This window comes from Thunnus maccoyii, chromosome 15 (genome assembly GCF_910596095.1).
Source record: "Thunnus maccoyii chromosome 15, fThuMac1.1, whole genome shotgun sequence".
Classification (NCBI taxonomy): domain Eukaryota; kingdom Metazoa; phylum Chordata; class Actinopteri; order Scombriformes; family Scombridae; genus Thunnus; species Thunnus maccoyii.
In genome coordinates this window covers 25,178,720-25,193,777 of record NC_056547.1, presented here as the reverse complement: position 1 = coordinate 25,193,777, position 15,058 = coordinate 25,178,720, and the positions used below count along the sequence as shown (strand labels likewise).

Genomic DNA, 15,058 nt, shown 5'->3' with positions numbered 1-15,058 from the left:
TGTATTTTTCCCCTCAGGCCAAACAAAAGAAATGATATCATACAGCGAGCCCTGCCAAAGTGGAATGTTTCCCAGTTGTGTAATGGTGTTGAATGTTCATGCTGGCATGAAAACTATGCAAGCCAGCTTAAAGATATGATGTAATCACTTATATGATTTCCTTTTCTTTGTCTGATAGAGGGTATCCTGTATGAGCACAGCAATCCTGTCAATGTATTAAAAGGGGCTTGATGTAAAAGTAACTTATTTTATAAAACATAGATTTACAGCTGCTGAATACTATAAAAAAAAACGCATAGGAGTAAAATATAAAAGACCCTAAAAGATTTGATTTAGAGAATGAACAGTGGTTCAGTCCCATCAGATTTGTTGCATGAAGCTGTTCCTGCTTTCATGTTGACCTCTTAAATAGACTTCTATAAATAGAGGCCCTGCTAGGGCCTAACAGAGCAGTCTAATTTCTGGATTCATCCATCAATCACCAAGAGTAGGTAGGTTAGTGAGACGAAGAGGAGTTTATTTTTACCATAATCGGTCTGTGTTACTCTAGTGTTCCGCTTAATTGTTGACAGGGATACAGATTTGATCAGTGTTGTGGCATCGTATGCGCTTTTTGTTGTTTCCATAAAATACTATAGGTACTAATGTTTCACTATGTTATGATATAGCATAAACACATGGTATTTGAGAAAACAAACATATTTGAGACAATAAAAGTAGTGGGACGTTTTTAGACTTAAATGAACACACCTTTATTTATTCACTTAAGTAAAATGTGTGCAACCAACTGAATATTTGATTTTTTTTTTTTTTTTTTTTTGATGATATTTGATTCAGCATGGAATAACATGCTCAGTTGAACTGCAGCACATACTGTATATTCACCACTAGATGTCAGCCTTGTGCTTCAATTTGATCAACAGTATGCTTCATGAGATCGCTATTACTGATGAGTTATAGAGAATGTGCTTAAATCATAATAAAATATAGTGCAGCTTTGCTCACTTTGCATTCCTGTCTGTATTAGACAGCAACATTTACGTTTGAATGCTGCTTCTTTAGTGTTATCACTGATCAGGGAAGTCTTTCTTAAAACTGGTAAAACTGACACCAAGTGAAAAGATCATTGCTTGTATCTTGGCAGTGTGAACCTGAGCATGTATATGTGAAAGTGAAAACACTATACCTCTGGGATACATTTACATTGTGCCAACACATTTATATCAAATTGGCTGAATCATCAGCCAAACGGGCACTACAAACAAACATTACATCTCAGTTTTCAGTGATCAAATTGTCCTAAGCTTTGTCGACTCATTAACTGGTATTCTCTGCAGTCAAAAAGTCATGGCAGCCAAGGCAAACAACTCTAGATCCTGTTTCAGCTTGCAAGGTAGTGCAAACATTGGTGGATCTGCATTTAGACACTGCTGCAGCCAGCAAGTCAGCTGATCACTTCTGTCTAAAGTGATTTTTTGAACCATCTGTCTGTCCAGAACACTTTAATAGGTGCACATCATCTTTACAAGACAGGGGTTTAACCCTGAATCATCTCATTTCAGAGATCACCCCATAATGATTAGCACACTTCAACATGATTATTTCTAGAGATTTATTTGAATCCCATGTAGAAATCCAACCCTGTCTACTCTGAAATTACATTCATATTCAACTAAATTGTTAATGTTACACTGGTAAACATAAATGCTGCCTGGCAGGCTGCCTCCATCTAGGTAATTAATGGGAAACACTGATTATCATTATTATCATTATCATTACACTCTCAGGTATTCCCAGTTGTGATAATGATCACCTGCAAAAACAAAGCAGACACCCAGGTGAGTTGCACAACAAACATAGCAAACAACAGGCGACACCGCAAGGGTCATCACAGGTACATGACTAGTGCTACTAGGGGGAAACGTCTCCTATCAGTGTTCATATGGCTATACAGGGCCATGATGTGCTGCCATGGGAAATGTCCAGCCAGAGGCCCAAAAATGTCTGTTGTGAATGCTGTCAGTTCAAAAATTGAAACATGTCAGATATTAACTCAGATGTTTGACTGTGCAGAATGATGTATGTGCAGACTTTGACACTAGAATTTATTTATTTATTTATTTAAGAGCAGGATTTTTTGACATTACACCTCAAATCATGGTCCAATATTCAGCTTAAACAGGTGTAATGAGGACCTCCACTTTGGACTTGTAAAGGACCTCATGGTCCAGTTAAACCATTGAAATGAAAAATATTTCTTGTTTTATTATTTTTCAATGAGGAAGAAGTAGATGTAACTTTAAGAATTTTGAACAATGAAATTGAATTTTTTTGTGGAAAAACACAAATCACTCTTCTAAGCCTTTTTATAAGCATTTTTTGTGTTTCCTGGAGGGGATTCTAAAGAAAAATTTGGCGAACAAAAGATCAGTAAATAATCCTGTCAGCTTCCTTCCTGGTGCTGCTGCACTCAGCCACATTGTGGGAGCACATACTGTATGTAATTGTCTCTGGCATGGTTTAGATCACGGTTCTAAATCTTTTTGGCTTGTGACTCGTGACAATAAGATTAAGTCTACTTTTGACCCCCCTCATCACAGGTTATGGCCTTAGCATGTGCATTGGTTGCGAGCAGTGATTTTTCCCTCTTGGATTTGTTATTTGAAGGACTTTTAAAGGTGCAAGCATCCCATATTTTTTTTTTTTTTTTAAAAAGAGAAAAGATAATTTTCTGTAACAGATTTTCTTCCTTAATCAACTGGTGACCTCAGAAATATCTTGGGTACCCTTGGGGGTTGTGATGGTTGTGACACTAGCAGATTAAGATTGTGGGTAATATCATGTCAACTCACCCTCACTTTGATTCTGGTTTCTCTCATTTAGGTTAACATTTACTTACAATTTTCATAATTACATAAGCAACACAACAAAAACAAGAGAATAGGGCTGGCCATTATGACCAAAATCTCATATCCCGATATAGGTCATTTCATATCCCTATAACAATAACTATTCCGATATAGCACATTTTAATTCAACGAATAAATAGTTTGTCCGTCCAGACTTCAAATGACAAAAAATATTGCCATAAAGAGTGTGATTTGCTCCACAACGAAATAACCGAGAAATGATTAACATTTTTCTTTCATCACACAATATATATCATCACATTGCACAGCCCTATAGGAGACCCTTTTGTTTGTGTACTTTTGCAGTTAATTTTGCCAATCAAATTCATTAGAGTTATTGTGTTTAGATTTTGCTTGGTTAATACTGAGTTAGAAGCAAACTGTCTATGTAGTGTGTGTAGTGTATTTAGTAGTTGTCTTTTGTCCTACCCTCATGTGTATTAAATGGTTTGGTCAGACAGTATATATGTTGCCCTCATGTGTTATTACTTAGGTCAGTTTTGTCTCTGTTGAATACAGTTCAGTCATGCAGTTCAGAGCTGTATTGAGTGTATTTGAGTTCAGTTGTGTTCAGACCTCTTTTAGCACCAGATTTCATTATTAATCAAGATTGATTTGTTAATTTTGCACCTTTTTGGTGAATAAAAACCCACCTTTTGCAACCACCAAAACCTGCGTCCTGTGCCTTGATGGTTGGTCTTTAACAGGGGTGCTGCCAAAGAGGTTGAAATACATGTAGCATGTGAGCAAACAGAACTTAAACAACAGTCACAACTTTTTTTATTTTATTATTGCTTACTATAAGAGGAGATGAGATTAAAAAAAAACCCATGTCCCCTATCCCCATACTTTGCTGACCAAACCTTCCCCATACCCAACAGTCTCTCAATAATCAAGTCAATATTGTCGCAGGAACCCAATAAACAAAACCAGCTTAGATCATACAGCACTGCTTGGATACACACACAAAAAACAAGTAGGAAATTATCTGAGATTCCCAACTTAACCCATTATCACTCTTTGTTTGTGTATTGTCAGACATTATGAAGTAGGCAGTGGAATTCTATAAATTAATGTGAAAATGTATTTGGGGATTCTCTAGAAAAATTTAAGTATAGATTCACAGTTTTTCAAGTCTGTCCTAAAACAAAGCTCAGGTATCCATATGTACATTGAAACACATTTTTCTCACTGTAATTATTCCTCCTGTCCATACTGACCTTCCAATGTCCACAGTCCTCATTTTGTGCACCTGCACAGGACTCAGTCTTTTTGTGTGTTTGTGTTTGTGTGTGTTTGTGTGTGTGTGTGTGTGTGTGTGTGTGTGTGTGTGTGTGTGTGTGTGTGTGTGTGTGTGTGTGTCTGTCGGTTTTATTCAGAGCTTTATTCACATTTTCCACAATCATATACTGTACAACATGAAAACATCAGAAAAGCCAGACAGGTAAAATAAAAATTGCATGTAGTATACAACAAACACCACTTCAGAGAGCCAAGGTGAAACCAGAACCTCTGGGTTCTGTTCAGAAGTAGGAAAACCTCACTTAAAATCACATTGACATTTGTAGTAACTAGAAATCATGCCTTTCTCAATATGTTGTGTTGTTCACTCCATATGTTTAGAAAAGAATGGTAATTGTTTTGAAAATTATCTAATATCGCTGTTTATTCAGTATTTGTTTTTAGTGTCCTTTAACAAACTGCATTTCCCCATAATCGCACAGACAATCGCGGATTAAATGTAGTAATGACAAAAGAGGCGAGCCCAATGGGGAGACGGCCACAGTTAGTTTCAGTGCAGTTTAAGAGCTGAAATTCAGCTTAAGAGTTGGAAAAAAGACTGACGGTGTGGATTAAACAAATTATCATTTTGCATTTTCTGTAGTTTGTAAAGTAAATACAGCTATATAAATTCTAAAAAAATTTGCTTTTTCTTAACAGAATGTAAATACACAACACGTAAATAAATAAACAATAAAATTAACTAGAAAAGGTAACATTTATAAAGAAATTTTAGGTGTGCTGGCAACCTGGTGCAACCAACCCCCAAAGCATGCGCCACAGTGAGCGAGTCACAGGCTGAAAGGGCAAACGAAATCAAAAGTCAAAGCTCACCATAAATGACCACAAGGCAGCGCAACTGGTCCCTCTTGTCAATATGCAGAGCAGATGGACCATGAATGTATTGTAAGAGCTGGATAGGGTGCAGCCGCTCAGCCCTCCCAGTGGTCAGTCACAGTATTGCAGCAAAAAATCCCCCTGCAGCCCAAAAAGCATTTTCCCCATCGACCACCATTGTAAAAGAGATGTATGTAAAACTGTTGACAGAACACCACAAACTGCAAACAAGGTCAAATATGACTCTTTCTATTGTGAATTTTTGATCCATGGAGATTTTATATTTGTAAAACTTTCCTTGAGCTGAGAAAAGTGTTTTTAAAAATCAGTGACATCATCACAATGTAAAGTCTTTAGACCGAGCAGGAACTTGCGGGCGGGATCAGCGGGGGAAACACCACTGCGCATATTCAGAGTGCCGCACAACGTGGGAGCAAACCTGGAAGCTAGAAACTTTTTTTGGCATATGCACCAGACAAGAAATTCTATTATTACTCAATCAACAACTTAGTTTTATTGATAATACATAAAATCTTAATTAAAGCTCCCCAACAGTTAAGATAGCCAACAGCATGGCTAGCTAGCAGCTAAAGTAGCATTAGTTAGCTAACTACAACAGCATAAGTTATCCTGATGCAGGTTCTGTTGGATTGCTGTGTAGAGTCCCAACAGAATTGACGCTGGCATGTTTTATTCAGAGTTTAAACTGTGTCAAGTTAGAAAGAACCACAGATAAAAAAGACAGAAGTCACAGAAACCTTTAAAATGAAGGCCAAGGTTACTTAACCAGAAGTAGGCCTACAGTTTCCCTCACTGTGTTTGCCTCCCTGTGGTACCACACCATCCCAGCTTTGAAATGATTTTGGACTTGCATGCAGGCCAAATCTTAAATATCTTAATGTCTGTTAAATACATCTGTTGTAGTTCACTAGTTCTAACTTGCTTAGCTGCTGGCTAGCTTTAATTAACATTTTATGTATTCTATAAAACTAATTTGCTGATTGAGTAAAAAATTTTTAAATAAATAATGTTAATCTAAATAACTGGTGAAGAGCAACATTATTCATTGCCAGCGAATACATTAAATTAGGAAGCAACTAACTGTAGCCATCTATTGATGAAACTGGTATTTTCCTGGGATGCACTGAGGTCATTTGGTTTAGTTACTTGCCGTCTGAGGTTGTGGATGTTAATTGAGTAGTGCACTGCAATTTCAGCTGGTCTGCTCAGAACAGGTTGAAATCTTAGCCCATTTATGTTCTTGAATATTTTGGACAATTTATTTGGTGAAGGCACAGCTGTATAAACTAGGGATGTGCAGAGGGCCCAGTATTTGTATTTGTATCTGTATTTGTTGAGTGGAAAGAGGTTGAAAATATTGGGGGTTTTTTTGTTACACTTTTAATTTCAGAAAATTAAAGTGTTACAATAGGTGTTCATGAATAAACCACCTACCTACCTATGAAGGAGGTTCCCTCACCAGGTCTTGAACTGGAGTCTCCCAGATCATAGACGACTGCGCTGACTACTGAGCTAAAACTGTACTCATCGCCTCATCACACCTCTACCTATTTATACACCCATAACACAGAGACAGCACACCGTGTTCTTTGTGGAAAGGAGAAGGAGAACAACAGGTTAGGAAGAGTCCCTTGGGAGCACTTCGCATGTGTCAGTAGCTCAACTTTATCTCTGAGGAACACTCACAACTCCAGGAGTGATGTCCAAACAAAGGAAATGTTCGTCATGTAGCAGGTGGATGTCACTGCCCTCATTGAGACCTGCTGATAGACGTAACAGCGGAGCAGAGGAGAGAGACTGAGATGTAAGCAACCTGCGTTCAGTATTTGACATATTTTTATTCTTCCCAAAAACAAATCTTTAAAATATTTGTATGAAACAAATATTCATAAAAAATCCACTATTTGTGCTTTGCCTAATAACGTATTTATATTCGGGCACACCCCTATTATAAACTTCTCTGAAATTACACAAACCCCTTTATTCATGTTTTCCTGGTCTTTCCTCTTTCATTCTACTTTCTTTAAGCAGCTGACATGTGATGACACATTAACAAATAAAGTTTTATTCTGAAGACCGATTAAAGATTAATGACTGATTCTTATAAGCTCTACATCCAGCTGAAGGCGACAGCATCTGTTTCTTCGGAATGATATTGCGCATTATCAAGGCACAATTACGCACAACAGGTGCTCTGTACCTTCGGTGCCAGCACACCTAATAATAAATAGCCAAAGCAATTGCAAAACTTTTTTTTCCAACCAACTCTTAAAACGCCCTAGGTACTGCTCATGTTAATGCAACTGACAGAGAATGACACAAACACAAACAGAGAAACAAAAATTACCATCCTCTAAACAACTGGATTTTCTTGCGCTCATGTAGTTGTTGAATAACTTCATATTCATGTGTTCCAGAATGAGGTCCAGTTCTATAGTTTCTGTTTCTGAGCACTTCAAAGTAGTGGTTCCAGTTTCCATCTCTGTCTGCTCCAAACCCAAAAACATTGACCTGGGAAAACAGACACAATAACTTAAAGTGTACAACCATTACTAGTAATTTGAATAAATGCTCCTTACATTTTTCAGTCTTTATATTTGAGCATATTCTGTAATTTAGTGTTATGGTGTTGCACTCTACAGCATTACTAATTTGCCTTTTGAACATTTTGTTGTCATATTGTAATTGTCATATCTGAAGAGAGTTTCTGACTCATTCCAATGAAGGCTGGGCGTTAAAGGGGAACTTAGGCATTCTCAGCCTGGACCCTATTTTCCCAACATTTTGTGTCTGAGTGACTAATGGAGAAAACAGTTTTTAAAATTGGTGCAGTATGGAGGACTGCAGAGTGCTGCAGCCAGCAGCCGCAAAACGAGTGGGCAATCTTTTAGGGCAATTCCATATATGTCCACTAAAAGTGCTTGTTTTTGCCACTGACAGGCTCAGATTGTTATTATAATATGTGTGTCACATTGAAAGTAACATTAAACACAGGAACATTACAGCTAACATAGGGATCTATATCCGGGGTAACTTGTCAGCTAACCAGACTACCCAACCACATTCACCTCACTTAGACTTAAGAAACTAATAAAACTAAGAGCAATGATGAATTATCTCGTGGACGATTGTGAGCCATTTCACTTTGACTGGCCAAGCGTATTTATTTGAGCCAGTGTACACAGAGAGTACATAAAACACCTGAAAGAGGAAAAACAAAGAATGGAGGCAGGAAGGCAACAGGACCATCAGAATAGAGGACGTATAGTAACAGTTACCTCAGAGAAACTGCTGGGGCCAGATGCATAAAACCTTGTGTAGATTCATGACTAAAACTGTGTGTACACACAAAGCCAGAAATATGCATATACATTCTTTTTGTTAGATTTATAAAGCCATGTGTACGCACGGTTCTGTTTTATAAATCTCAGTCATTGGGGAACTGGGCACACGTGCACAAGCCTCATTTCCATTCCCACAATTAACCTTAACTGGGTGAAGACCCACCCTGAACCTGCCATTTGCATATCACTTCTCCACCTGCCCCAGCAGTCTGTACAGCTGTCAATGGAACAAACGAGAAAGAGAAAGTGCTGTTTCACAGATTGTGTTGCACCGGCGAGGTTCTCCAACAGCCGGAATAGCTTTCATTATGAGCGACCATTACACGCGGTTCTGTGGCTTATTATACCGTCCATATCATTAATTCATCACATGGACTGTAAACCATTCGTCGGCAGTGATATCTCAGAAATGTAATCAATGATTAGTTTGTAGTGCTCATATCTAAACCAACTTTACAAGGTGTGACACGAGTAAGGATGAAATAAAAAGAATAATAAGGGCAAAATAAAATGTTGACTCCTATGTAAATAAAAGAATGATAAAATTAAACACAAAAGTAATTAATCAGTGTTAATATGCCTTTGATTAGCATTTTATAAATACCTGTGTAAACTTGTGCGAAAAAAAAAAATCACACAATCAGTGTAGCTGGTTATCAACCTAAACAAAGAATGTTTTATTAAAAGTTTCCATCTCTCGCCTTATATTTCATCTCCACCTCATGACATCACCCTCAGATTGCTTAGGAAAAACATGTGTGCCTGTTCTAAAGTATGCATGAGGTGCGCATATTCTCACCGCACATTCCGTGTTTATAAATACCAGTTTATGTGTGGGAAATGGCGTATGCATGATTTTTGTGCGTACTGATCATTTAGGCATTTAGCCCCTGGTGTTCCTGCAGTCACTGCTCTGACTGAGCTCTGACAGATGAGTAATCTCAGCTGTGTAACTACTACACATGGAATTACAGCGTTTATCAACATTGTCGTCCTGGAGACTGTTTCATCTCCACAGAATCAACTGGATGAAAAGAGCAAAGCCGGCTGGACCAAACGTTCAGCCCCACACGATAAGAAAAATGCGATTTCAACATGCAACTGTGATGAATTACAGTATGCAAATCTCTATTGTCCAGCAGTAATCCATGAAAACTGCACACTGTGGATCTGGTCATTTAATCCTTGCAATTTGGAAACTTTCAGACATGAACCATTTTATTCATCTATTAAGTCACTAATCTTTCTTCTTTAGCAGGAACAGACGCTGAGTTATCCACAGCCTCAGATGTAAACAAACCAGCATGTGTGGATGAATATGTGGGTGGTTCGATTAGCCAGCAAGCTGCCCCTATGTTAGCTGTAATGCTGCTACAGGCAGCTAGTTCCTGTGTTTAACGTTACTTTCGATGTCAGACACATATTACAAAAAAATCTAAGCCTGTCAGTGGCAAAAACACGCACTTTTAGTGGAAGTGCTTTGACGTGCGCAATTGCCCTAAAGGATTACATTGCAGTCCGTTTCACAGCTGCCAGCTGAAGTACTCTCGCTCAATACTGGACCAGTTCTAAAAACTGTTGTCCCCATTAATCACTTAGACACAAAATGATGTGGAAATAGGGTACAGGTTGAAAATTACTTAAGTTTCCCTTTAAAATGGCCTGTTTACTTTTTACTGACAAGGGACCTGTTGTCGTCATGTGAATAATGACTGTCGTGTCTCAAAAGCACAGCCAGAAGTCACAAAGCTGCTAATGCAAAACCTGTTTGGCAGTTCTGACTTTAACACCAGAAACTGCCGTCTGCATCATATCCATGACAGCCATCATTTTTCCGACCAAAGTAACAAAGTAGTTTTAGTTGCATCTTGAATTTAATTTGTCATAAAACATTTGTGAAGATTATTCTTTTTAATATTTTGAAACCTGCATTATTTATTTATTGATTTGCAGTCTTCTTCTTGCTTTCCTTTGCTATCAGCGCCAACTGCCATCAGTGGAATAGCAGGAAGTTGCTGGCAAATTGTGTAACATATCGCTTATCGCTTGAGCATTGGCTCATGTATCCTCATACACATAGACAAAATAAAACATGTAATTTAACACTCATTCAATGTACTTGTATTTGTCATCAGAAATACTAGTTATATATATATATATAGTTATATAGTTATTCATGTCAATTCTTTTAAAAAAGTTTTCCCTCAGGAAAAACTTTGTATTTTACAAATTTTTAATGATAAATCAATGATCTGCTATTGACATGGCTAACAATCAGCTAAGGAAACTCCAATACTACTGGAAATAAACCTACCTCATCACACATGTGCATGCTGAGAGCCAAAGTCATAAAGCCAGTGGATGGATACCTGCCCTTCTTTCCCAGCCAATTTTCATGAACATATTTCATGAAACCTGGGTTGAGGATCATCACCTGTAATGAATCAGACTTAGCCCTTAAACTGACATTTATGAACCATTCCTTTCTGCAGTGAATGCACAATACAATACCATTTATTACTGGTTGACTTAAGATTCATGCAAGATCATTTAGAACACTCACCAAATCCTTGTTAGCTATTGTCTTCACAGGACCGTTTTCTCTGTTGAAGGTGACATTAATCGTCAGATTTAATGAGAAAGGAATCATTAGTACCGAGTATTACTGATAATAATTATATAACATGAGTTTATTTGATTAAAATGTTGCACTTTTATAGTAAATTCATAGAGCTCATTGCAAAACCTATAATGAAGAAATTAGTGTCAGTTACTGTATTAGCCAACCAAAACAACACTTTTCTACTCTGTCAACTAAAGCTTCCTTATAGATGTTCCTCAGTTGTTAAAATCCAAAATTTTATACAAACAAATATGCATTGCAATTACTTTTACCCAACTTGAGTTTTCATTCAAATACGAACACAAAGATAGATGCTATTTAATGTTAACAGATAGAGATACAGAGAGGAGCTTTGTATTACACATCTACCTTGGGGTGAAGCTTCTGAGGAGCCACAGCAAATCATTTATCTTGAATGGAAACAGCACAAGATGAGTGGTGTTGCCCAAATTAATAGCACTCTCTGGATACATCACATGATGAGTTGTTTTAGTCCCAACATCTTCTTCATAGCCTTTGGTACGGCCACGGTTCATTCTAAATACAGTAGTACATGGGAATATGTATTAAATATCAAGTAGTTTAAGGACAATTATATGGCTATTAAAGGTTAAAGGTTAAAGGTTTTTTTTATTTTTGTGACACTCCATGGGAATTGTTCTCAGTGTCAACATTATTGTTCAAACTAGATTTTGTAACAGTGACAATAATATTTTTTAAATTTTTTAGTAAGACACTGTGGGATTTCATTTAAGTCTGATGATTTACCTTATTACGATGTCATGATAATCTATCAGAGCTCCATAATGTGATCCCTTCAAATTGCCAGAGTTCCCCACCACAGCACAAGTAATGCAGCGGCTGGGGCTGGACTCTATAAAAGGTGGAGTGGGTGGAAAAATCTGAAACAGGTTGTGCACTGTTGTATTGAAGAAACTGTAGGGGCGTCCTTCGTTCTGTACGTGCTGAGAAGAAAAAAAAGAAAGTAATTCCAGCATCAGTTTACAATTGTATCACATACAAGATCCACATGACAGAGTTGTGGTATTTAGAGTTATAATTTTTTTTCATGAAATCAAACCCTGTTTTTGATACTATTAAGGGTCAACACTTTTAAATAAACAGCCATTTAATGTATTTAAATGATGTAAAAAAAAAAAAAAAAAAAAGTATTCCTGTGCTGGATTTAAATTGCCTAACTACACAAGGGATTTTCAGGAGGTGATACAGCACGTAATCCATATCACCATTTGTAACTGAAACACAGAGAGGTAAACAACTCCTTTTTACTGTGTCATGCTGTTGTGTGGGGAACTACTCACACTGTGCACATCAGATCAGTCAGTTTGTGGTTAGAATTATTACTGACTGAATTCTTTAAAACAACATGTTTATTTGGCTGTACTTTAAACTGACTAGATGTTGTACTGTGGTATTTCTGACTACTCATGGAGTGTTAGCTGCTCCCAGAATTTACGAGAAGAGTAGTTTTAAGCCATGGTTGCTATTACCACCAGTAACCATGTGCGTTGCCAAATGTTATTATAATATTATATGTTTAAATAAATTTTCACTTGTGCTTTGTGTTCCCATGCATCAAAAAGCTCTCTCTTGCTAACACAGAACACATAACAATTTACACTAAATAAGTTCCTTTTATGGTCAGGACAACCTTGACGCTTCTGTCTCTAAAACTAAAAGTGAAACTACAGAACATTTGTGCTGCGTCTATAAAGGTAAGTTGACATTTACCTTCCACCAGTTGAAAGCTCCTTCTGGGGTTACATATTTTCTTGACAAAAAGGGTTTGGGAGCTCCATTGATAAGCTCCCCAAACCATGGATCACCGTCTGTTAAACATTTGCGACAGGCACAAGAACTTGACTCCCGATAAAATGCAGATAAACTCCATGAAGGTCTAGTAAGCAAACCAATGGCAGTGATACACAGTAGGGTAACGACAACCCAGATTTTTCCGATTGTGGAAAGCATCTTGGCAGCGTGACGTTCTTGAATGAAGGACAGATCTGTGGATACAGTGAGTGGTGAAATATACAGGTGAGTCAAAAATGTGACAAAAATGTCATGAATATGCCTACAGCAGAACAAATTACTTAGTTTACTACAGTAATAGTGGAACTAAAACCTCAGGCCCTTTATTGAAATAAATTCATAGGGTACACCATATATGTATGGAATACAAAGAACTGGAGGACACAAAAGTGTCTGCTCACAATATCCTCTGATATCTGTAGTACTGTCACACCTGTCATTTACATTATAAACCTGTTGTCAAATGGTTGGCTGATATTGGTAGCCTTTACAGGTGTCCTCAGCTAGGGTTTAAATCCAATAAAATGTTAGCAAAAGGAAAGAAAAACAACCTGGAGCTCCATATATGTTCTCATCTACAGCCAGATCTGCCATCTACAGAGCTGCATGAATACCACTTGTGTGTATGTTTTTTTCATAGAGTTTTGGGTTACTAATAGCTGTTGGCATTCAATAGAATGTCCCAGATTTGACAGTGATGTTTATGTGGTGGAATCATATTTGAGAGACTTCTGTTTGGTCAAACTTTGGTAAAGTAATATAATGGTTGAGTAATATCACAACTAGAAAATTACAGAGAAATTTTGAGTGTGCCTGTTGCTTGGTGTGTACCTCAATAGGGCTGGATGTGGTCCAAAAAAAAAAAAATAGAACTCCCTCACTCACACACACACACACACACACACACACACACACAGACCTAAAACTCACTGGCCCCCAATTAAGATACAGTTACTTTTTCTAGAGCTCTTATTTTTAAACAACTGCCTCATCCTGAGGTTCATGTAACAATATAATTTCCATCTGGGGCTTCTGTTTTGAAAAACCAGGTCCATCCTTAATTTGCTGTTAACATACAGTGACTGTTGGGGGGCTTTTGTTTTGATAAACAAGCCTCATCCTGAGTTTCCTGTTGAGATACAGTTATTCTATTGGGCTTTATTTTGAAAAAAATAGCCTTGTCCTGAATCATTTCAACTTGTCCATCTGATGGCCCCAAGCAACAATTAATATGTTTATGTCGCGTTTCAGGCATCAGAAACAACTGTGAAAAGACTGGAATGAAACGAGACATGAGTTACACCTGTCAATAGTAAAGGATATTTTCCGTTTGACAATGGACACGTCCTATTGGCTTGACGTTTGAGTGGCATGTTAGAAGTCCAATAGCAAGCCACAAAAAGCAGTCACTGCGGCTGTGATCAACCATGCTGTAACCTAACCAGGCAAAAGAAACCATATGGTCTACACAACTGTACTACACATTACAGTGGATTAGTAAATTATATATTTTAGCCTTCCTGGCACGCCTTCTTACAGACTTTGCATTAATGTGTGCCAGAACTAAATAGCTTGGAATTTGTTGCGGGGAGACTGTTGATGTTGAGACCATGTTGAGGCTGATGTGATTCTGTTTGAAGTGAAGGTTTTCCAAAACTGTTTCAGCTTCAGACTGACCTGAATATCCACTGAACTCTCAGCACTTTATCACACAGCACTTTATGTCTATTCATTGTTTTTTTTGTGTGTATGTGTCTCATGTATGTGTTGTAGGTTTGTAAACTGTGAACTTTGTTAAAAATAGCAAAGGAGGAAAGTGGACGGTTGCACTTCATTGTTTGATACACTGTTCGCTGCCATGCTCAGCTGGGATATTTTCTCAAAATATAGCATGCCTTTGTCCTGCATCAGCAGATGTTGCAGCTTCCTGCTTGCCGCCCAGCCATCTGAGTGAGGAATCAGGAGTGTTTGTATAATGTGCAACACACGTAATCGGTAGGCATGTCCTGATTGGCCAGCCAAGATATATATATGCAAATTTCAGTGGGTGGTTGCGTACGTGTGATTGGAGGAGAGTATTACCCTTAGAGTTCAGTAGAGGCTGGAGGCTGTGTGAGATAGAACCAGAATCCGCCTTCTGTGCAAAAATGTATTTAAAAGTTTATCTGAAGCTAATAAACTTCAGCATCCAAATTAGTCAAATTAAATAA

At 37.7% G+C, this 15,058-nt stretch overlaps 1 protein-coding gene across 1 annotated transcript; it reads right to left on the bottom strand.

The window, feature by feature from the left end:
- Positions 1-7,391: 7,391 nt before the first annotated feature.
- On the bottom strand, positions 7,392-13,007 carry LOC121913526 (CMP-N-acetylneuraminate-beta-galactosamide-alpha-2,3-sialyltransferase 1-like). The gene is made up of 7 exons (XM_042436186.1): positions 12,947-13,007; positions 12,768-12,865; positions 11,784-11,980; positions 11,385-11,552; positions 10,956-10,995; positions 10,707-10,826; positions 7,392-7,559 (listed from the first exon to the last, which is right to left on the bottom strand). Exons 1-7 carry the CDS (start codon positions 13,005-13,007, stop codon positions 7,392-7,394), a joined length of 852 nt encoding a protein of 283 aa, XP_042292120.1.
- Positions 13,008-15,058: the final 2,051 nt, after the last annotated feature.

Coding starts and splice junctions, on each gene's coding strand:
- LOC121913526 (XM_042436186.1), bottom strand. CDS start 13,007: ATGCTTTCCACAATCGGAAAAATCTGGGTTGTCGTTACCCTACTGTGT. Junction 11,553..11,783: donor TATCATGACATCGTAATAAG/GTAAATCATCAG, acceptor TACTGTATTTAG/AATGAACCGTGGCCGTACCA. Junction 10,827..10,955: donor CAATAGCTAACAAGGATTTG/GTGAGTGTTCTA, acceptor GATTCATTACAG/GTGATGATCCTCAACCCAGG.